General features: G+C 42.5%; 1 protein-coding gene across 2 annotated transcripts in view; it reads right to left on the bottom strand.

Moving 5' to 3' along the window:
* MBTPS1 (membrane bound transcription factor peptidase, site 1) overlaps positions 1–21,607 on the bottom strand; it is a 58,648-nt gene extending 37,041 nt beyond the window's left edge. The window contains exons 1-6 of one of the 2 annotated variants that reach the window (XM_036274344.1): positions 21,435–21,607; positions 7,350–7,835; positions 6,374–6,631; positions 3,359–3,562; positions 1,251–1,361; positions 725–834 (exon numbers count right to left, since the gene is read on the bottom strand). In XM_036274344.1, the coding sequence (XP_036130237.1) occupies positions 725–834; positions 1,251–1,361; positions 3,359–3,562; positions 6,374–6,631; positions 7,350–7,518 (852 nt within the window). In that variant the 5' untranslated portion in view covers positions 7,519–7,835; positions 21,435–21,607. Of the gene's footprint in view, positions 1–724; positions 835–1,250; positions 1,362–3,358; positions 3,563–6,373; positions 6,632–7,349; positions 7,836–18,008; positions 18,055–21,434 lie in introns of those variants that run through there. The other variant, XM_036274343.1, reaches the window with a different exon arrangement.
* Positions 21,608–22,537: the final 930 nt, after the last annotated feature.

Here is a 22,537-nt window from a genome sequence, read left to right as displayed (position 1 = left end):
AAAGGCCTTTAAAAATGAGACTACCTGTTTGTATTTGCTTGTATGTACTAAAGAAGTTCTAGGGGGCGTATAAGAAATTAAGAAACCCTCATATGAGACATGGGGAAGTAAGGTAAGCACCTGCTGGACAGGGACAGGGTTGGGAAAATTACCCTGTGTTGCCTTTTCCACAAATACCTAAAACTATGTATCACCTAACAGAAATTAAAATTTGAAAATAAATACCAGGACCCTCCCCCATTTCTATAAAGAGTTTCTAAATGAAGAGGAAGGGAAAAGGCTCATAAACCCACATTACTCAACATGATGCTAGATGCTGGGCTACACAGGTGACCCTCAAGGTGATCACAGTCCAGTAGGGGTGCCAAACACACAAACACGCGATTATTCTCTGAGGTAGAAAGAGTAAGAAATGTGCCCAAGAGGCGGTGGCACAGGAACCTCAGTCAGGCCCAAAGGAGAGGAAGAAACAGGCAGTCAAGGAATCCTCATGTGCAGTTGCCCCAGAGCAGGTCTTCAGGGTTCAAGTGAGGCCGATGAAGGGGGTGGTGGTAGAAGGGGAAAGCCATACAGAAGGGACAGTGGCGAGACAGCATGGCACCTGTGACATCAGCAGTTCAGCTCACTGGTGTGAGCTGCATTAAACCAGTACGTATTTTCTGGAGTTTTAATGTTTTACATTTTCGTATCAATTCTTTAAGTTTCAGGGGTCCTCAACACCTACCTGGTTGTTGGTAAAGACCCTGAAAATATGAAGTTCGGCATCTGGAGCGAATCCTTGGCACTCCCTCATGCTGGCTATCACACCTGCCACAAACGTGCCATGGCCCAGCCCTGCAGGCCGGAAGAAAAGAAGTCATTAAAACCGCTCATAACGTGTGCCAACATGAAACATTTCAAACCACCAATGCAAACGGCTCCTCCAAGTCCCAGATAGAGAATCTGTTCCTCCGTACTGTCTTCCACTCACAGCCCACGCCACACCTGTCCTGCTTTTGGGTCTAGACACTCCCACTCTCTCCCAAACTGGGCTTTTCCCCTACCGGGCATCCCTCCCTCTCCTCAAACACTACCTCTCACCATCCTGAGATACTTAGAAAAGGATCTGCCAAAAGGCACAATAACAACTTGAGCTTGTCTGAATGATTACTGCACATGAACTGTTTAATCAACGGGGGATGGGAGTCATGCACGAAGCCCGTGACCAGAAAATGCCTCCCTCGTGGCCTCACCACTATGCTGCCACCTACCGTCATCCAGAGTTCGCTCATTGGTCCAGTTGGTTCTCTCCTTCACATTTTTGAAGTGGGGATGCTTTTCACTCAGCCCAGTGTCAAAAACAGCAACTCGTACATTAGCACCTTACCCCAAAAAGAAAGCAAGCACAAGCAGGTCTGAGAAATCATCTTGTTGAAATTTTGTCTATAAAACACATCCCTCCTTGAGACCCATGGACAGAATATGTCACTGAGGGCCAAAGCCAGGCCAGAGTGCATAAGAAAAAGGGACAGCTGGGGAACGCCACCATCTGCTGCTAAACAACACTTGAGGATAAACAGAAAATCTCTCTGGACACTCCTCAACTGTCACCAATGTTCAGGAATAAACCACCCCTCCAGACTCCCCCACTGATGATGGGTTTCCCCTTCTGGTAATTTCCTCCAGGACTGCATCCCCCCATCTCCTTAGAAAGGCACCCTAAAGCACACGCCTCCAGGAGAGGGAACCTATCCCTAGTCCCGACAAGGACAGCAACGTATTCACTGCTGTTCATTTAGGACAACAAGCTCTGCAGAGAGGGCTGTCAACAGCATGTGGGGGTGACCCCAGTATCAAGAAAAAACACTTTTCTATAATAACAAGTCTATTTTAGATACTGGCCAAAAGCCATCTGCAGCCATATGAAACAACTGAGCTGTTAGATCAAGAAATTCTAGAAGAAAAAATAAGAATCCTATTATTTAACACTAAGAGCTATAAAAAAGGTAATGTCTTCCTGGTATAAAGTTGTGTTTATATATCAAATCTACCTTAAATAATCAATTATAGTGAGATAACCATCCAAATGTATTGCCTACTTTTTTTTTTTAAATCCTCACCCGAGGATACTTTTCCATTTATCTTCATACAGAGTGGGAGGGAGAAAGAGAGAGAAACATCGATGTGAGATCAACTGGTTGCCTCCTGCACAACTCCAACCAGGGCCGGGGTCTGAACTGCAATCAAACCTGCGACCATGGTGTGCATTGCTGTTTTTAAAAAATGCACATATAAAACTGGAAACCATTTGGTTTGGGGGAGAAAAAAAAGATGCTTTTCTGAAGATTAGAGAATTTGTTTTGTGAAGGAGTTTTCATCCTATAAAGATAAAACCAAGAGAAGACAATCATTTTAATAAAATATCAGTCTACCAGGTGTTAAAAATGTCAGTACCTCAGGCATCCCGAAAGGTAGGAGGCTGAGGAAATCGGAGAGGTAAGGGTCCCCAAGACACCTAGAGAAACTGGGATGTGCGGGGCCAGGGAACAGGCTTACATTTAAAAGTCAGGGCCCACATTTTCACAGTAGTTGAAACAGAAATTTTCTGCCACGATGAATCAGTAAGAAAAAAAAAAAATCTTATTGGACGTGTTTCTTTCACAGGATATGGTCACTATTATTTTCTGTTCTGAAATAAATGATCAACAAATGTGACAGTCAATTACTTAGCCATTCTGCACACAGGGCACCACACTGGAGTGACAAACTCATTTTCATGAAATTGCCCAAATCAAGGTAACCATCTTTAAATTTGATCTCTTTGCCCGACCAGGTGTGGCTCAGTGGTTAAGCGTTGACCATGCACCAAGAGGTCGCAGGTTCGATTCCCAGTCAGGGCACATGCCCAGGTTGTGGCCAAATTCCCAGTTGAGGGCATGCAGGAGGCAGCTAATCTTTGTTCTCTGCACCAATGTTTCTATCTCTCTCTCCCTCTCCTTTCCTCTCTCCCTAAACTCAATAAAGAAAAAAAAAATTTTTTTTAAATAAATGAATTTGATCTCTTTCCGAGAAAGTATAGAACTGGACTACCAGTCAGCTCTAACAGTGGGCAGTGCTGTGTTTGTTCATGGATGTGTCAAGAGAAAATAAATGCTTCATGATCTACCCCTCCTAATCTCAGAAATAGTACAGAAAAATAAGACACAAAAGAGTGAATAAACAATTAGAAAAGCAACAGTAACAGATGCAGCACAACAGGACTTAAAGGTGAGGCAGTCAATGTATCCAGCTCAACAAATCCTGACAAGCACAGGTGCATGAGATCGCCTGGCTTCAGTGCTAGGACTCAAGACGGTGGCCTCCTGGACACAGCACACACCTGTATAGCCCATCTGCCAAAGCACGTCTGCCTGCAGGGTCTGCGCGACCTGGCGAGGGATGGCTCTTAGCAACCGACGACTCGAATGTCTCCCTGTAGCGTGCCAGAAGCCGGAGCCCAGGGAGAGACTGGCTCTTCTCAGGGGGCGGGACGACTGCCACTTCTGGCTCCACCGGGTTTCGTTACAGGGCACTATGGGGTCAGCTGGAGCCACGAAAGAGAAAAAGGACTGAAATGACACAGTACTTGTCAGAGAAAACCACCATTCTAAACAGCAATGATCTTCTGAAATCCTGTTTGAAGGAAAATGGAATTTTTTCCCTTTGCTGGCAGGATTTTCTCAATGCAGTTATATTTATAGCCTATTACTGGCCATCATATGGTTCCCAAATAGTTTCTTGCCTGGAATTTTCTAACCAATGTAAGGCAGAAAGACTGGTAAAATAGTCATCTTTTAAACAATAAAGTCAATTGTGATATTAAAACGAAAGATTTTTCATCAGCAACTTGTTCTCACTGAACCAGAAAAAGGGTTTCGGGAAAGTTGAAGATAACGGCCTCTATTCAGTTGGTAAGTTTTACAGCACTGGGTTTCTGCGACAGGAAAAAGTCGTTACCCCGTTACGTCCATCTCTGGCCACATATCAGTAGGATCCTCTCCAACTGGACGTTTCTTGATATTCTCAATATGCGTTATCTACCAGAATACCACCTTCCGAAAAGCAAAAGAACTACAAAGGAGTCAGGGGCATTTCTGAGAGTGATGGAACTATGTTATATCTTGATTTTGTTGCTAGGTACCTGACTGAACACTTTCATCAAAACTTGCTAAACAGTGCACTAAAAAACATAGATTTACTATTTGTAAATACCTTTTTTTGTTTGTTTAATAGAGAAAGCAAAAGAAATATCACCAGAGTTGTCCCTTTACCTTTCAAAGACCATGCTATAATAAAGGGAAAAAACTGTATTTCAACTCAAGTTTTAAGACAAGCAAATCTGTAATACTACTAGTTCTATTTCTAAAACAAATTACTATCATTTTTATTATGGTCTTACCAGGCTACACCCAAGAAAGTACAAGGAACTGGAAAAATAGATAGTCATGTCAATTCCATAAGTAATTATTTACACAGTCCAACTGAAATTATTCTGTACTGAACTTCCTGTGTTGATTCTGTTCTTTAAGTCAACAGCAAGAGACAATACTAGAGGTACTCACCAAAGAGCAATATTTAGAATGAGGGGGGCAGGGTCTGTACTGCTTTACCTTAGGTATTGAACATAGTTTTGGCTTCACTCTTTGAAAGCAATTTAGAAAAACTGAAGAATATTAGAAGAAAACCAAGTAAAATGGTGAGGGACTTGAAATCATGTCATATGAATAAGTGTTGGAGGAACTGAAGATGTTTATTATCCTGAAGAGAGGCAATTCTCTAGAAGGGACACCATGGGTAGAATCTTCAAAACACATCCTTAAGTACTATCTGATGGAGAACAGGTTAGCTCTATCTCAGGGCTCATGGTGTAGAGCCAGGGACGAGGTCCAGAGTGAAATAAAGCAAAGCCTTCAAACAACAGAGCCACAGGAATAATTAACATTTAATGTCTACTTACAATCCCTAAAACCTGCTGCGCTCTCTTCACACACACTATTTCATTGCATTTCATCTTCATAGGAACCCTATGAGGCAGGTAGTACTGTCTCCATTTTTCAGGTGAGAAAAGTTGAAACTCAAACACTGGTTACTGCACAAAGTCATGGATGACACCAGGAGAGCCTGGGCCAGTGGGGCAGTAAATGACCTCCTATCAGTCAAGGGCAGTGAAGCGCAGCACTAGACAGCCTCGATGGAGGGATTCTGCGACTACTGTGCTACTCTTAGGCACGTCCATGTTTCCTCAAATATACTGAAGCTTTTTAAGATAAAAAAATAAAAAGAAACAACATATAACATTTGGCTAATTGCATGAGGTTGGTTTTGTTTTTATCTTCCCGGATTGTTTGGAGGCTATTGCTTTTTAAAGAGAAAAGCACCACAGAACATCTGGACTGGCAGAAAGAGCTCCAAGAAGTCGGATAACTGGACTGCAGAGCTGACTGCGAAGTGCTGGTCACACTATGTGGATCGGTTAGCCTCCTCCCCTGTGCGATTTTCAAAGCTCAGAGCCTCTCAGGCTTAGTATATGACAGAGGAACAAAAGCAAAATTTTACTTATTTTTTCTTCCAATGAAAGAAATGACAGTAAATAATAACAGAATCAAATATCTGTTACCTCAGTTTATAACAGATAGGGGGAAAACCTTTTCTTTGCTAATATACATGCTTTGGAAAATACATAATAAACATAATTATTATTTATTTTTTGAGGATAAACTCCATCTCGACAAGCCCAAGTTGTAAAGATGCAGGAAAGAACAAGCCCTCGAGCTCAAAAGGCAATAATCGCATTTCTTCCACCTTCACCCTTGCACAGCTTAGGCTGGAAGCAGCCCAGCTGCGGCAGGGTCGCGCAGGGTCAGGGGCTCTGAGAAAACCAAGCGAAACTCAAAGGAAACGACACTGCGAGATGCCATGAAAACACACTGACAGAAGCAAAACGCAAGTCGGGGAGGCTCAAGACACCACCGTTCATTTCGGAGTGTGAAGGGACATCACGGCCCCCACATCTGAAGGCTCTGAGATGAACCTGGGGGAACATCACTCCCAACAGAAGCACAAGTCACTATCATTCTCTACTGTAAACTCTCATTTTTTTCCTACCAGAACAGCATGAAGCCTCCTTTTTGTGTTTTAAACTCCTGCCAAGAAAATGTTCGTGAGGAAACTAAATGAAAGGACATGGATGTTCACTGTACTATTTTTCCACTATTCTGCCAGTTTGAAGGTTTTCAAAATAACATCGAGGGTGGGGTTGGGGTGGTGGAGTACAACATGGGTGAATATATACATTCTCTCCCGAAATCCAAGTGAAACAGAAAGCGGTTCAGATTAGCCTGGACCCCGTACTCACACTCCGCGTACTTGAGGGAACGAAAGACTTTCCGTTGGGGTGTTACTCGTTTGATGTTTGGATGATCTTCAAGTGTTAACAGCCCAGCTCTCTGTTTTTCTTTAATCTGAATCACCTCAAAATCACTAGGGTAGTCGCTGGATGGATTATTTCGAGGAATAATTCTCCAGTTGTTTATTTCACTGCTCTTCAGGGCACTTGAAATAAATGAATTTCTAGCTTTGGCTGTAAAGTATCCATTGAAAGCCACAATATATTCTGAAATCAATGACCACAAATAAAAATAAGAATTTATGTACATATATAACATAAATTATATCTAATCTAAAATTTCCCTCGTAAAAGAAAATTTACGTCTTAAAACCCACAGTGAAAAGAGCAGAAAACAAAAAGCCTGGTTTAAACGTTCTGGACAGCAGTTTTCAGAGCTTTGAATTAGTAATCTGTATGAATCCCCTGATCAAAGACTACATTACTCAAAATCAGAGACTTGTGCGATTTTTTAAAAAGCAAATATTAACAGAAGTTTGAATATACAGCAAAGAAATACATGTTAAGTTTTTCAAACAAGCATAAGGAATCCAGAGGTGAAGGCTCAATTTTATTTTACTAAAAACAGTAACAAAATTTGGAGACTACAGAAGACTATTTACTAGTTATGACATCTGTTCACTTGTACTTCAAACATGACCATTTAGCACCTCCAAACTCCCCACCCTCCCCAGCTACAATGACATCTGTTCCATGGAATGAAGCTTTAGGGAAGTGATTCATAATTTTGATTTCCTTGCTTCATATACGCTAACTTCACTGGGGAAAGAAACTTCAGTTAACATCCAAGTGCTATGCACTCACACCGTCTGAAATTTATTGTGAAAAAGTGGAAAATGTTTTTTTGGTAAAAGGTGATGTTTAAAGTTAAGTATAAAACAAAATATAAGGAGGGAGTCCCTGACATTTGAAATAATATCATTACCATATTCCACAACTGTTGAGGAGAATTCCACCTTCAGCGTCAGGTGGGAGCAGCCAGGGCATGGGGCCTTTTCAAAAGATCTCTTTTCCAGTCTGTCACCCAGATGTTTCTTCCCACAGAGCAAAACCACTAGCAGAAGCAGCCAGATGTTGACAAGCTTCATGGTCATAAGTGAATATGGTCATAAAATCGCATAAATTCAAATCACACTTTTTTCTTCCTTGATTATAAGTTAATTTTTGTTTCAGCTAAAAGCTGAAACATTACTGATCAGCCATTTTACAGTCTTGTCCAATGTAAATAAAAGTTAAATTTCATGGCTTTTTGTGATTTGGCCTGAAAAGAGGCTTTCATTTCTTTCTTCGTTTCTTCTCCATCTTGGACATTAGGCTTCTATCACTCTAGCCCAGACAACTGAGTCCTACACTCCATTTGCACCACACAACCAAAGTCCAAGGGAGATGAGCAATCACTCTGTGAGCCAATCTACAAAACAAAACAAGCACAGAGACATTAGTAGCACTGATAGAACTAAGTGAGATTTAGTTATAGGTACAATTTAGGTTAAGGGGTCAGAAAGATACCCAGTTATAAGACAAGATAAATGTATGACACAACCATGAAACACATTATTTCACTTTTAGTTACTCCCCATCTCTTTCAGAAAGAAAGCTAAAGTTTTAAGTCAGTTTCAAAAATAAGAAAGGATAAAATAAGAGACAAAAATTAAGGATAAGAAATAATACCAAGAATATTAAGCATATTGGCCCTGAGCATCCTGGCAACCAAACAGATGGGGGAATCATGATGCTTTGCTTATTATCATCCTTTACTTTGCTTCTATTTAAGATTCTGTGTGTTCCTATCATTTGCAACTCTTTTTTTTTTTTTGGTACATGCCCCTAGCGGGAACCGAACCTGGGACTCCCTGGTCCACAGGCCGACGCTCCAACCACTGAGCAAATCCAGCCAGGGCTCATTTGCAACTCTTCAACAGGCATTTTCCCAATCAACACTTTAATTCTCTGTACATTTCAGTAATTTTTCAGGCAAAAGCTTGGTATATACACCTTTACTTTCTAGTGTAAAATTAATACCTTAGAACAAACTAATTTCCATTCAAGCCTTCTTAAGAGACACCTTCTTTAGGAGACAATGGCCTTTAAAATTACTCAAGCTACACTTTTTCAGATTTTAAAATATTTTCTGCCAATTCTACAAAAAGAACATTGAAGGATTTTTACTATCATTAAACTTATTTTACCTAATGACTCAACTTAAAGAAATTTAACCTACTAAATATGTTATAAAACCAGATTCTCTCTTTATTGGAAGGTATATGAGAAGACAGTTTGTGAGGTAAGCTGTTGCCAAAGAAAAATGTTATTTGAGTATTAAATTATATACGTGGGCACAGATACGTTTCAAAATATCTGAATGGTGTCACTAATTATCAGAGAGATGCAAATCAAAAGGACAATGAGGTATCACCGCACACCTGCCAGAACAGTACCATCAACAAAAGACAGTGCTTGCAAGAATGTGGAGAAAAGGGAACCCTAGTACAATGCTGGTGGGAACGCAGACCAGTGCAGCCACTATGGACAATAGTACAGGAATTTCCTCAAAAAATTAAAAACGGAACTGCCATTTGATCCAGTGATCCTATTGCTGGGAATATATCCTAAGAATCCTGAAACACCAATCAGAAAGAATATATGTATCCCTATGTTCATAGCAGCACTATTTACAATAGCTGAGATCTGGAAACAGCCCAAGTACCCATCAGTAGATGAGTGGATTAAAAAGTTGTTGTATATTTACACAAAGGAATACTACACAGCTGTAAAAAAGAATGCTCTCTTACCCTCTGAGACAGCATGGAGGGACTTGGAGAGTATTATGCTAAGCAAAATTAAGCCAGTCAGAGAAAGATAAATATCACAAGATCTCACTTATATATGGAATCTAAAACAACATAAACTGATGAACAAAACAGATCTGAACACATGGAAGCAGAGAACAGATTGATGAATCTCAGAGGGAAGAGGGAGTGGGCACAAGAGATAAACTGAAGAACTTATATGCATATATGCATAACCAACGGACACAGACAGTAGTGTGGTGAAGGCAGGGGAAGACAGGAGCAGGAAGGAGGACGTCAATGGGGGAAAAACGGGGGGACATCTATAATCCTTTCAACAACAAAGATAAATTAAATATATGGTTAAAAAAAAAAAAAGATCATTCTTCACAATGAAATATAGAGCAGCAATTAAAAAAAAAAAAATGCAGGCTGTAGCATGCCCAGAAAAATCAGTTTGCATAGATTACACCAGAAACAGAAATAATCCAGCAAGAAGACATGAATGAGACGACAGGCGTTCTACTGCCACTTGAACACATAAGACAAGGAGTGAGCCCCCTTTCAAGAGAGTCTGCCAAGTTGTTAAATCATCTTCCAGCAGACTCTGCAGCTTTAGAGTAACAAGCACTTTGTGGTTTCTGGGACTATCCATACGTGCTTCTATAAACAGAAAAACACTGAGTAAGGGGCAAGAGTCTAAAGAATTCTCATAAGTTCAGCCCTGGCCGGTTTGGCTCAGCGGTTAGAGCGTCGGCCTGTGGACCAGAGAGGCCTGGGTTCGGTTACCACTAAGGGCGCGTACCTGGGTTACAGTTTGTCCCTGGCCCTGGTTGGTTGTGTGGGTGGCAGCCTTTCACATAGATGTTTCTCTCTCTTTCTCTCTTTCCCTCCCTCCCTCCCTCCCTCCCTCCCTCCCTCCCTCCCTCCCTCCCTCCCTCCTACCGTAGCTGAACAAAAAATGGAAAAATGTCCTCAGGTGAGGATTAAAAAAAAAAGAATTCTGGTAAGTTCAATAATTAGGACATTCACAACTGTAGTAACAAACAATCCTGAAAAGGTCTACCTCTGGAATTAAACACTAAGCTCAGTGACAAAGAGCTCATCAGACCAAAATGAAACTTTGAAAATTATTTCCATATCTACAGTTAGAACAATGAGAATACCAACCACAAGAACAGAAATTAAAAACAGACAAGAATAGAAAGGCCAAAGAAAAGAAACAGGAGACACCAAAAGCCATTCCAACAACATTTTATAGCACTATCTGCTTGAGAGTGAGCCCCAACTTTTTTGTTTGTACTTGATACTTGCAGCGACGGAGTATCACAGAATACAACGACATGAAGCATGTGCCTCACCTAATTACAGTATTACTGGTCAAAGAAGATAAAGGTAATCACTGGTGATAAGAGTGGCCATGTCATATTATATTAACTTATAGTTAAAAGATTTAAATGGGTCTCTTCTGTAAATAAAGAAATAAATCTCTTAAAACTCTTCGGCCTTAAGCTAAAGGATCTATGACATATTTGGGCTACGTATAACACAAATATTAGTGAGTGATATTAGTGAGTAAATCTTAGACCTTTGCCAGATCAGCCCTAATTAAACCTGTTGCCCCAAATTCAATGCAGTCTATGCAGAAGAGATGGCTCATGTTCTCTTACAACTGAGGCAGAAGCCTGACTTTAAAAGAAAGAGAAACAAAAAGAAAAGGGTGGTACAGGGGGCATTAAATTTAAAAATGTCTATGATAATCATTTCTCTCCCAAACAGAAAACAAAACTATTTAGGCTTCTGGAAAATAGGACATTGCAATATCATAAGACACTGAACCTTAATTTATTCATTAAATCATACAAGTTTATAGACTGCTAAGCAACTTTAAACCACCACCAGGTGTTGCAGAAAAAACAAGTACTGTCAGTAAGTGAGGGACACAGTGCTCCCAGGTGTGACCCAGCAAACAGGCCAACCATAACCACAAACAGCTAAACATGGCACAGGAAAGTGCCAAAGGACAGACACACGGACAGTGCCAGGGACACTGGATTGAGGTTCTTCCTGGTGTAAAGAGGAGGCCTCTGTTGGTGAAGTGGACGGCAGCTGGCTCTGATGGAATCTGAGCTAGGAGGGCTGGAATTGGGGAACTAACTTAGAAAGGGGCATCCTGAGCAGAGCTCCATCACAGAAGAGGAAAACACAGGACATGCACAGAATCAGCAAGTCATCTGTATAAGGGGGGAGGCAATGAGATAGATGCCAGTCTGGAGAAGCTGAGAGATGGGGGCAAGGACCTCAAGCAGAGCATCCAGCAAACAATTGGAAATAGAGACCCTCTCCATCCAATGGGAGTGAACTGCACAGAGATAAAACAGAGCCACGGGGGACTGCTGAGCAATTCTGTTCACTCATCCAACTCATGTACTGAGCAACTCTGAAGAGCCGGGCACTGTTCCAGACAGTAGGAACAGAGCAGCAAGCACAGTAAACAGATGTCTGTGACCTCATGGAGCTGACTGACCTTCCAGTGTGGAGACGGGCAATATAGAAGACAATTAAAACATGCAGTCCTAAGCTAGTGACAAATATGGTACCGTATTTAAAGGAGAAAAAACAAAGGGGATATGCCATGTCAGGGGAAGGGCTGAACTTTCAGACAGTGCTGATGGAAGCAGGAAGCTCATCAAGCCCTGTGGAGAGAGAACTGCAGGCACTGGGAAAGGCAAGTGCAAAAGCCCTGAGGCAAAGAACATGCCCCACCTTGTGTAAAGAAAGGCAGAGGCCAGTGTGGTTGCAGCAGCGTGAAGAAAGGGGAAGCCAAAGCAAGATGAGGGAGGCAGACTAGGGAGGGCCCTGTGGTCAGAAAAAGGCCTCAGCTGTAGCTGTGAATGGGAAGGGGACACAAGATCAGAGCAGAGAAGCGGCACAGGTAGGAGCAGGGGACCGAAGAGTCTTCCTTTATAGGAAGAGTCCTATAAAGATGGTGGCTTGGGCCACAGTGGAGCAGCAGAGGTGATAAAGGAGGTCACATTATAAATGTGACAGCAGAGTTGGCAGAATCTGCCGCCAACCAGACATGGAAGGTGTGCAAGTGAGGAGCCAAGGCCAACATCAAGGCCTGTTGCCCCTAACTGAAACTGAGACGGAGAAGGCTGCAGGGAAGCTGGTGTGGGAAACACTAGCAGGAGGTGAGTTCTGAACGTGTGACATTTTAGGAGCATTAGAATTGGGAGGGCGGCACTCAGGGCAGAAGGGAAGAGGGAGGTTAAAAAAAAAATTTTTTTCCTTGAAAAAACTTGTCGTGTAAAGGGTAGTCAAATGAAAGAGACCACTAGTTTAGAAAAGATCACTGACCCCTTCCCCAAAAGGGCCACACTAGTGAAGGCCAGCCTGCTAGTCTCCAAACCCACCAGTAGCTAGAGGAAGATATCCTCAAGCACAGACACCCTATGGGGATAAAGGATAAGGTTGGGAATGACAGGGACAAGGACACACCTGTTTTGTTTGGATCTGGCTCACCTGCTTAGGTACGTTAAAGGTGACCTAAAATCTGGGTTCTAAGAAGACACTCTCTTCAAAGACTATAGATCATAAAAATTATGATGACAGATGCTGAAGTTTCTATGGTTTCCAAATCTCAGGATAAGAGAGTTTCAAAATATAAACTTGCTTTGATGATAACAAAAAATGCCACCAGAGAGCTAGAGGCATGGGCACTGGGGTCGCAGCACTGGCCACTTACAACCACCTCTGTGCCTTTGGCCTATTTGTTTTAAAGATGGCCAGTCCGCACTGACTCCTACTCTGGGCCTTTAAAGGCACAGACTGCACTTTTCCACATCTAAAACATCTATACATGTGTCTACAGTGAATCCTCCCTGGCTCTCACTATATGATGCAAACCTGGTGAGCACGCTCCCCAAGGTAGGCTCACCACGGAGTGGCAAGCAGATAAGTGGCAACAAGTATAAGATAAGCACAGAGTATGTAAACACAGGCACATACATATACACACATAAAAAGAAAAACACTTTTGTTGTTAATCCTCATCAAGGATATATTTTTCATTGTTTGTTTGTTTGTTTGTTTAGAAAGTAAAGGAAGAGAGGGAAAGAGAGAAAGAGGAAGAGAGAGGGGGAGGGAGAGGGAAAGAGAGGGAGAGTGAGAGAGAAACATTAATGTGAGAGACACACATCAATTGGTTGCTCCCTGCACACACCCTGACTGGGGCTGGAGATCGAACCTACAACTCAGGAACGTGCCCTTGACAAGGAATCAAACCTGAAACCCTTCAGTGCATGGGCTGATGCTTTAACCACTGAGCGACACCGGCCAGGGCAAAGAAAACACTTTTTATTTTATTGTATTGTATTTATTGATTTTTAGATAGAGAGGAAGGGAGAGGGAAAGAGAGAGGGATAGACACATGGATGCAAGAGAACATCGATTGGCCACCTCCTGCACACCCCCCCACTGGGGGTTGGGCCCACAACCTGGGCATGTGTCCTGACCAGGAATCAAACCGGCAACCTCTTGGTGCACCGATTGATGCTCAACCACTAAGCCACACCAGCCAGGCAAGAAAACACTTTTTAAAAAGACTTCTAACTTTTGCTTTTCTTTCCTTTCTGAATAATTCAGCTGAGGACAAGAAGGTAGGCACAGGTGGCAGAGCCACAGTGGCCCAGTGTGGGGCAATGGAGTCTGAGAGGGTCAGAAAGGTGTGTATGGAGAGAAGAGGCACCTGATAAGGAGTGTCAGAGCATAAATGGGGTGATGGCAGCGACAACGGGAAATTGATTTGATCAAATATATATTATACGGATAATGGGAGGCAGCTTTCTCATTGTCAGAGAATGAAGTCACAAAAATGAAAAGGTAAGAAACTTGAATGAACCATGCAGTATCAGACTGAAACTGGAAGTACTGGTGTGAATTCAAGGTTTTCAATATACAGACAAACGCAGAAATAAATACATGCAAATGTGTATATGCATGTGCACACAAACATATACATTTCCTAGCTTTGTCTACTGACAGGACATGGGAGCAGTGACATCCCATCAGGAGAAAGCCCACCTAGTGCCCCAAACTGGTCTTCTAAATACCAATCTTCACTAAAAGAAACCCGGTTCTCTGGAGAAGGAGCAAGTTCCAGGCAAGACAGGTTAAAAACACATGAGTCTGAAACATCTCATTCTTGTAGAAAAGAGAGAAGTGCTCAAAGAATTATGGGAAATGTGTCAAAAGGACACAGAGTCCAGCTTGGGATAATCTGAACAGCAAAATAAATAATGAATATAACAGATCCTAACCCACTGAGTAAAAGAGAAAAACACAAGTCCACAATGACATACATAAATAGAATAAATTGGAAGTTTAAAGAATGAAATATTTACATAGACTCGGAATGCCTTCTAACAAAATCCTGATTTACAAAGGAGAAAAGGGTATCTTTACGTAGAGAAGCTTCAAGTTAACCAGCAATGGGACACACAGAATCCGGACCACTGAGCAGATGCACTGAAGAGCCTGGCATCCCCCCAGGGGTTCCTGCCAAAGATGCACAACCTGAATCAGATCATAAGGAAGTGTCAGGACCTATACCCAGGGTTAGTGTTCAAAATAGCTGGCCTAGAATTTCCTAACTACCAAGGTAATGAAAGCCAAGGAATTGCTTTGATATGGCTCCAGATTGAAGGAAACGCAAGAGACCTGACCCCTAACTGCAAATCAAGATTCAGAAATGGTCCCTTTGCTGTATGGACGTTATTGGAACAAACGGCAAATGGGGCCTGCCTATGATTAGATAACAGGGCTGTATCAAGACTGATTTCCCGATTTTGAAGGCTGTGCTATGATTATGTAGGATGGTCCAAGCAACTGCAGGAAATGCCCACTGAAGTATCCAGGGATAATGGGCACCAGGCCTGCAACTTACTTTTAAATGGTTCAAAGAGAAAAAAAGGCTTTATACTGTTCTTGGAACCTTTCTGGTAGGTTGAAATTATTTCCAAATATGCAAATAAATAATTCCTATATTTAGTCTCAGGTGCTAGGAATGCACTGAAAAGGGCGAGGGTGCTGAATTTTACAAAGCGGGGAGTGCACTTACAAGCCTCTTATGTTGGACTCACTGTGTGCGTAACCAGACCACATACCATGTCAAGAAGATTTACATACATCAACGATTACACCGAATGACATCCTAACCAATGGGACTGAGCTAGTCAAAGTGAAATTGAAAGCATTTCTCATTCTAAGGAATTAAGAGAATTCCTGGCCCTGGCTGGTTTGGCTCAGCGGTTGGAGCATCGGCCTGCGGTCCAGAGAGACCCGGGTTCGGTTCCCGCTAAGGGCACGTACCTCGGTTGCAGTTTGTCCCCGGCCCTGGTTGGTCGTGAGGGTGGCAGCCACTCGATGTGTCCCTTCACATCGATGTTTCTCTCTCTCTCTTCCTCTCTCTCCCTCCCACTCTATCTGAACAAAAAAAAAAATGGAAAAATGTCCTCTGGTGAGGATAAAAAAAAAAAGAGAATTCCTGAAAAGATTCACAATAAAATAAATTTCTGTTAAAATTAACCTGTTTCTATAATTTACATTATAAAATCAAGTAACATTTTGACAGACATAAATTGGGACAGTATAAAATACAAATCATGTTTAAGAACTCAACCCAAGAAAATGAGTCCTTTCATTTGTTGCTAGTGAGTGTCAAAAATATTCTTACAGCCCTAGCCGGTTTGGCACAGCGGTTGGAGCATCAGTCAGCCCACAAACCAAAGGGTCGCGGGTTCGATTCCAGTCAAGGGCACGTATCTCTCAGCGGCAAGTCCAATGATGTTCCTTTGGAAAACTGAATAATGATCTCCAAAAGATTGTCCATATCCTCATCCCCAGGACCTGTAAATGTTTCTTTATATGACCAAAGGGAGTGTGCCAGTAGAATGAAACTAAGAATCTCGAGATAGGGAGATTAACCTGGATTATCCAGGTGGGTCCAACGTAATTACAAAAGTCTTCATAAGAGAGAGGCAGGAGCAGAGAGCTGGTAAATGTGATGATGGAAGCATGAGGCTGAAGCAATCAGAGGAAGAGGTTAGGAGCCAAGGAATGCAGGTGCCTCCAGAAACTGAAAAAGGGATGAAGCCCTGCTGACACCTTGACTTTAGCCCAATGAGACTGATTTCAGACTAATGACCTCCAGAACTGTAAGATATTAAATCTGTGTTGTTTGAAGACACTAAGCTGGGCCCTGACTGGTTTGGCTCAGCAGTTAGAGCAATGGCCCCAAGGACAGAAGGGTCTCGGGTTCGATTCCCGGTCAAGGACATGTACCTATGTTGCAGGTTCAGTCCCTGGCCCCCATTGGGGTCATGCAGGTGGCAACCAATCCATGTGTCTCTCTCTCTCTCCTTTCCTCCCTTCCATTCTCTCTAAAAATAAATGGAAAAATATCCTCGGGTAAGGATCAACAACAACAAAAAGACAATAATTGGTAGAAAATGTGTTACAGCAGCAATAGAAAACTAATATATTTCTCAAAGAATATGGGGAAATACTCATGAAACAATAAGCAAAACGACAGTTCATGTACAGTGTGATCCATATTTTGATTTTATATATGTATCTATGTGTACAAGAAAAAAAGAACTTGAAAAGATGTCTAGGTGTACACATCAATGGTATGATCACAGGTAGTTATTTTCTTCTTAATTCTATTCATTTACATTTTTACAAAGAGTGTATGTTATACTTTTACAATTAGATAAAACATATATTACTTAAAGACCTTATATACCTTTTAAGATAAATTTTATAGAAAAATATTTTCTGGCCCTGGCCAGTTTGGCTCAGTGGTTAGAGCGTTGGCCTGCGGTTCGGAGAGACCCGGGTTCAGTTCCCGCTAAGGGCATGTACCTCGGTTGCAGTTTGTCCCCAGCCCTGGTTGGTCGTGCGGTGGCAGCCACTCGATGTGTCCCTTTCACGTCGATGTTTCTCTCTCTCTCTCTCTTCCTCTCTCTCCCTCCCACTCTATCTGTACAAAAAATGGAAAAATGTCCTCGGGTGAGGATAAAAATAAATAAAAATAAAAATAAAAAAAATAAAATAAAAATATTTTCTGGTAAGACAGTGGCACAAAGATTCAAAATATGTTAAAATTTTAATTTTATGTATAATATAGTACAGCTTAAAAGGGCTCTATTTCCTATGAACTATTTATTAAAATCTGTGTCTACCTCCTAAAGGCTAAACTTTTAGCTAGTTCATTCTGAACAAGCTTATCATCTACAGTATCACTTACTCATAGGACCTAATTAGGGCTGTTATTGGATCCATTAAGTGTTATTGGATTTAATATCTATCAATTCTTTATATAGAAGACCTGGTTATCTTTCCATACAAAGGTAAGCTCTAAACAATGATATTTACATAATTATGGGTTTCCATAACTAAGTATAATTATGCCTCAAATCAAAATATATTGGACATCAAATATTGAATGCAAAAAAAAAAAACAGTTCAAATAATATGTGACAAGAATAAGATTTAATAATATATGTGTAAAAGGGCAACAAAGTAGAGGAACTGTATTACTGTAGGCAAGCAATTGGTCTTGCTGACAGCTCACATTCCTTGCAACTCTGAGATTCTTCTACTTTGCATTATAAAAGAATATCACTAAGATTATAATTCTGGCCCTGGCCAGTTTGGCTCAGCGGTTAGAGCATCGGCCTGTGGTCCAGAGAGACCCAGATTCAGGTTCGGATCCCACTAAGGGCACGTACCTCGGCTGCAGTTTATCCCAGGCCCTGGTTGGGTCGTCCAGGTGACAACCACTCGATGTGTCCCTTTCACGTCGATGTTTCTCTCTCTCTTTCTCCCTTCCACTCTATCTGAAGAAAAAAAATGGAAAATGTCCTCAGGTGAGGATGATAAAAAAAAAAAAAAAGAAAAGAAAAAGATTGTAATTCTGGGTTTAGCGAAAGTACATCTGAAATTACTTTTTTGCAAATAATTAAAAAACGTAATTCAGGTGAGAGGAAATTACCTGTATCACCCAATAGTCACCTAATTATGCAGATATGCTTTGCTTTTTAATAAACCTTTACTGAAATAGCTCCAAACAAAATTGAATTGTGTTTAGGCCATGAAAGGGTACCATTCAGTTCAATTAAAATTTGAATGTAAAAATACCACTTTCATAACTAATTGCATAGTTGGCTATATTAGCATTATTTAATAGGCTATCATTTTAAGTTGTGCCAGACCACACTATACACTGAACCGTTCCTCCTGGCACATTCTATCTATTAGTAGATTGGAGGGGGGTGGGGTGGGGCTGGAAACACATATAATTCAGCAAAGAGTCAATAGTGCCAAAATTAAAAAACCTTGGTCTGTCTGGCCAGTGTGGCACACTAGTTGAGAGTAGACCCATGCGCCAAGAGGTCGCCAATTTGATTCCCGGACAGGGCACGTGCCCAGGTTGTGGGCCCCGGACCCAGCCCCAGCCCCAGTGGGAGGCATGCAGGAGATGGTCAATTTATGTTCTTTCTCTTCGATGTTTCTATCTCTCTCTCCCTTCCACTCTCTCTAAAATCAATAAAGAAAAAATATAAGATTTTTAAAAATCTTGATCTGTACTTTTATTGCCTATTCTTTTACACATGTTGCTACTGTCTCCTGTTCTCTTTAGCCTTTAGTCCTCTAGTACTGGCTAGCCACATATGAGGCACCTCCAAATTCAGTACTTTCCTCATTTTACTTTAAACTCATTTCCTTAAGCAAAAAGACATTGTCCAGATTAATAAACCTAGTTAACAGATTTTTGCAGCACATCAAAACTGACGAGGAAAGCAGAGAAGGAAAAATAAACAAGTCTTTTTTAACCACCTCCTAACCTGTCTCAGGCAACAATGGAAGAGACCAAGGTCCCCTACCCAAACACCAAAGTTTAGCCTCCGGTTCTTAATATTTCAAGTCACCAAGAGCTGGAGTTGTCAAGTTTTTCCAATAAAATGTAACCAATGTCTCAACTCTCTCCTAGTACAAAGAGGCGGTTGCAAATCTCCCCTTTCCCCAACCTCCATCCCACCTCAACCCAAATCCTGTTTAAAGCACTGATGGTAGCCCTGTGCAGTTCACCTAAGTCTTCACCCTCCCTAGCTTTTGTTAATTTTACTTGTGCTGCAAAAATAAAGAGCAGTGGGCAAGAACTACCTACTACCCAAATGATAGAAAATAAAATCAAAGAACATGTTAATTTGAAGGGAATGCTACAAATCTGTTGACTAGAAAAGTTCCCATGGGTGCTTCAAAGGCTCCAAAAGCACTTCACTAGAATTTCTCCTTTTTCATAAACACAAGCAACTCTTGATTATAACAGATGCTCAGGGATTGCAATGGAGAGAACTAAGAGGCAAGAGTCACCCCCACCTTGAAAAAAGTGCTCTGGCCATCTGCATCATACATAGAAACATAAAATAAAATTTTATTTGCAAAAGGTGTTCCGTATAAATGAATAAACAAAATGTTTTATGTCCATAAAATAGAATATTATTGGGCCGTAAAAAGGAATAGTGATACATGTTACATCAGGGATGAACCTTGAAAACATGCTAAATTAAAGAAGCCAGACACAAAAGGCCACATATAATTCCACCTGAATCTATTAAATATTTGGAAAAAACAAATCTAGGGAAACAGATTAGTGGTGATCTGGAGCCCGGGTTAGAAATGGGTAGTGATTATAAACAGGCACCAGGGATCTTTCTGGAGTGATAGAAATGTTCTAAAAGTAAATTTTGGTGATGACTGCACAACTCTAAATTTGATTTTTTTTTTTAAATCACTGAATAGCCCTGGCTGGTTTGGCTCAGTGGTCAGAGCGTCAGCCCACGGACCAGAGTTATGGGTTCGACTCCCAGTTAAGGGCACATACCTCAGTTGTGAGTTCGATCCCTAGTCCCAGTCGGGGTCCTGGGGGAGGCAACCAATCAATGTTCCCTTCTCTTCCTCCCTCCCTCCCTCCCTCTCACTCTGTTTAGAAAAAGAAAAAAAAAACAATGGAAAAACATTCTCAGGTGGAGATTAAAATAATAATAATAAATAAAAATTAAAATCACTGAATAAGTACCTTAACACAAGTGAATTTCACGGTATGTAAAACCTTACTTTAACAAAGTTCTTAGATTAAAAAAAGTTATATATATACATATATACATATACATATATATACATATATATAAATAAAATGGGTGCTGCAGGTGAAAAAAAAAAAGTTGGGAAAATCACTGTTCTCCAGGCCCCTCGTTTTTATACATATGCAAAATGAGTAAGTCAGAGAGCTACGTACTAGCATAGTTATGACTAAAGGTCCACAGGCAACTAAATTCTCCAGAGTTCAGTTCAGATCTTGGGCCCCTCTATCTCACTTGTGTTTTAAAGTAAATATTAAATAGTGAACTTAATTTACATACACAGAGAGGCCAAGATTCTCAGTGGCTCTAACAAAAACAAAGCGTAAACATCTTAACAAAAATGATGTTGCTCTATAGCAGTCTTGGGAAGCACATCATGACAGAGCAAGGCAAGAAGACTTGAGGATCCTACAAGGTCTGAAAGGCACTCTGGTTCTGAGTAAACCCAGGAGCCTCAGGGGCCCAACTTGCCGAGAGCTTCTTAACCGCATTTCTGAACACCAGAGCAGTGTGTAGACTCAGCTAGGGCAAAGAACTGAGGTCATTTACAATCTGATACCAGAACCCTTCTGGGAGTACACCTAGCACTACGGGTACGTTCGGAGGCTGAGGACCAGAGCCGGGCATACGGTTTCACTCCGCGCAAGCTGATTTCACAGAAAGAAAAAGAAATTGAGCCAGCTCCCACCGTAAACACGTAGAAAAGGCCGGGCAGGGAGACCAGCCGTTTAAGTCCAGGCCGGGTCTGGCGAGCAGAGGGGGCTGTTCATTTCCCACCGCCATGCACGCCGCGTAGCCGGCGCATCTAGATGCCCGGCCTCACCGCACGCCCCCTGGCCCGCGTCCCGCCTCCCCTCCCTGCGGGTCCAGGGTCGCAGGGAGGCCCCAACCACCGCCCGCGCAGACTCCCACCCTCGGGGCCTCGGACGGGGGAGGCACAACTGAACGGGCCAGCAGCCTGGCAGATCTGGAGAAGAGGCGGCGCCTCTGGAAACGGGTCGCTTAACGTACCTGCCGCTGTCTTAAGCTCCGGGCCAGAGGGCCCAGAATAACGGTGCCTCCGCGGCAAACACGCCTCGGGTCTCCATTCGGGGCTATTTACTCCCAAATCTCGCGAGACTGCACCATCAGAACGGGGAAACCGACGGCTAGGAATGCCCGCCCCGCCGGCCGTGCGTAACCTGCGTGAGCCCTGCGTGCGCGCTCTGGACGCCGAGGGCCGCGGGGCCCGGGCCGGGAGGACGGACGACAGTCTCGCGACGTTTACGGCTGTTGGGAGGAGGCGGGGCGGTAAGCAGTGGGGCATGGTTATCTTGCTCGGACCGAGTCGGTGTCGTGGGGATCCGACTGCAGGAGCGACTCGGCGTGGGAGTCGCTGGGCTTTGGGGCCAAGACTTGGAGAACAGGTCCAAGCGCGAAAGCGGCCGTGCTGGCCCATGCCCTGGTGGAACGGCCCCCGTGGCCAGCGTTTGTTATAAACGCCTGAAGCTGTACGGTAGGTACTCCAATGCTCTCTTCGTGGGGTCTTTAGGTGTCAGGACCCAGAGCCAGGCTCGGGCGGCACCCCTAGGCACCGACTCTGCGAACCTCTACCCATTTAGTCAATGGCAGCTGATACGGGGCCGAGTGGATCAGTCACCTGAGTCAGTCGGTCACCTGACTCCCACCCTGACAGGTGAAACCCCTGCTTCAAACCTTGTCCGCTCCACTCTTGTCCCCTTTCCGCCTCGCCTGGACCACTAATACCAAGTGTTACCCTTTTTGAAGAAACAATGATCAAAAGTTTGCCTCCCCCAAAAATGTTTGGGTGATCTAGCTACTAGGGATCACAGGCTTTCTATCTAAATATGCTGAAGTGGCCCGCACTTGGCATTGGGCACAACTTGGGGGACTAAAAACATGGTTTGGATAATGCTAATGAAAAGTGATGTGCTGTGTAGTCAAACTGCTTGTCTTGTTTGAACTTTCCACCGCAGCATGATAATGTTGAATGAGATCGACATGACAAAAAAAAAAAAAAAATCACAGCACTTAATCTTTCCTTTAACAAACTGATTTAATACGGTGGATAAACACAGACTCACCTGCTAGCTTTGTGATTTTGGGCAAGTTGT

The sequence above is a fragment of the Molossus molossus genome, unplaced genomic scaffold (genome assembly GCF_014108415.1).
Source record: "Molossus molossus isolate mMolMol1 unplaced genomic scaffold, mMolMol1.p scaffold_m16_p_21, whole genome shotgun sequence".
NCBI classification, from domain to species: domain Eukaryota; kingdom Metazoa; phylum Chordata; class Mammalia; order Chiroptera; family Molossidae; genus Molossus; species Molossus molossus.
This window is presented reverse-complemented; position numbering and strand designations above follow the sequence as displayed.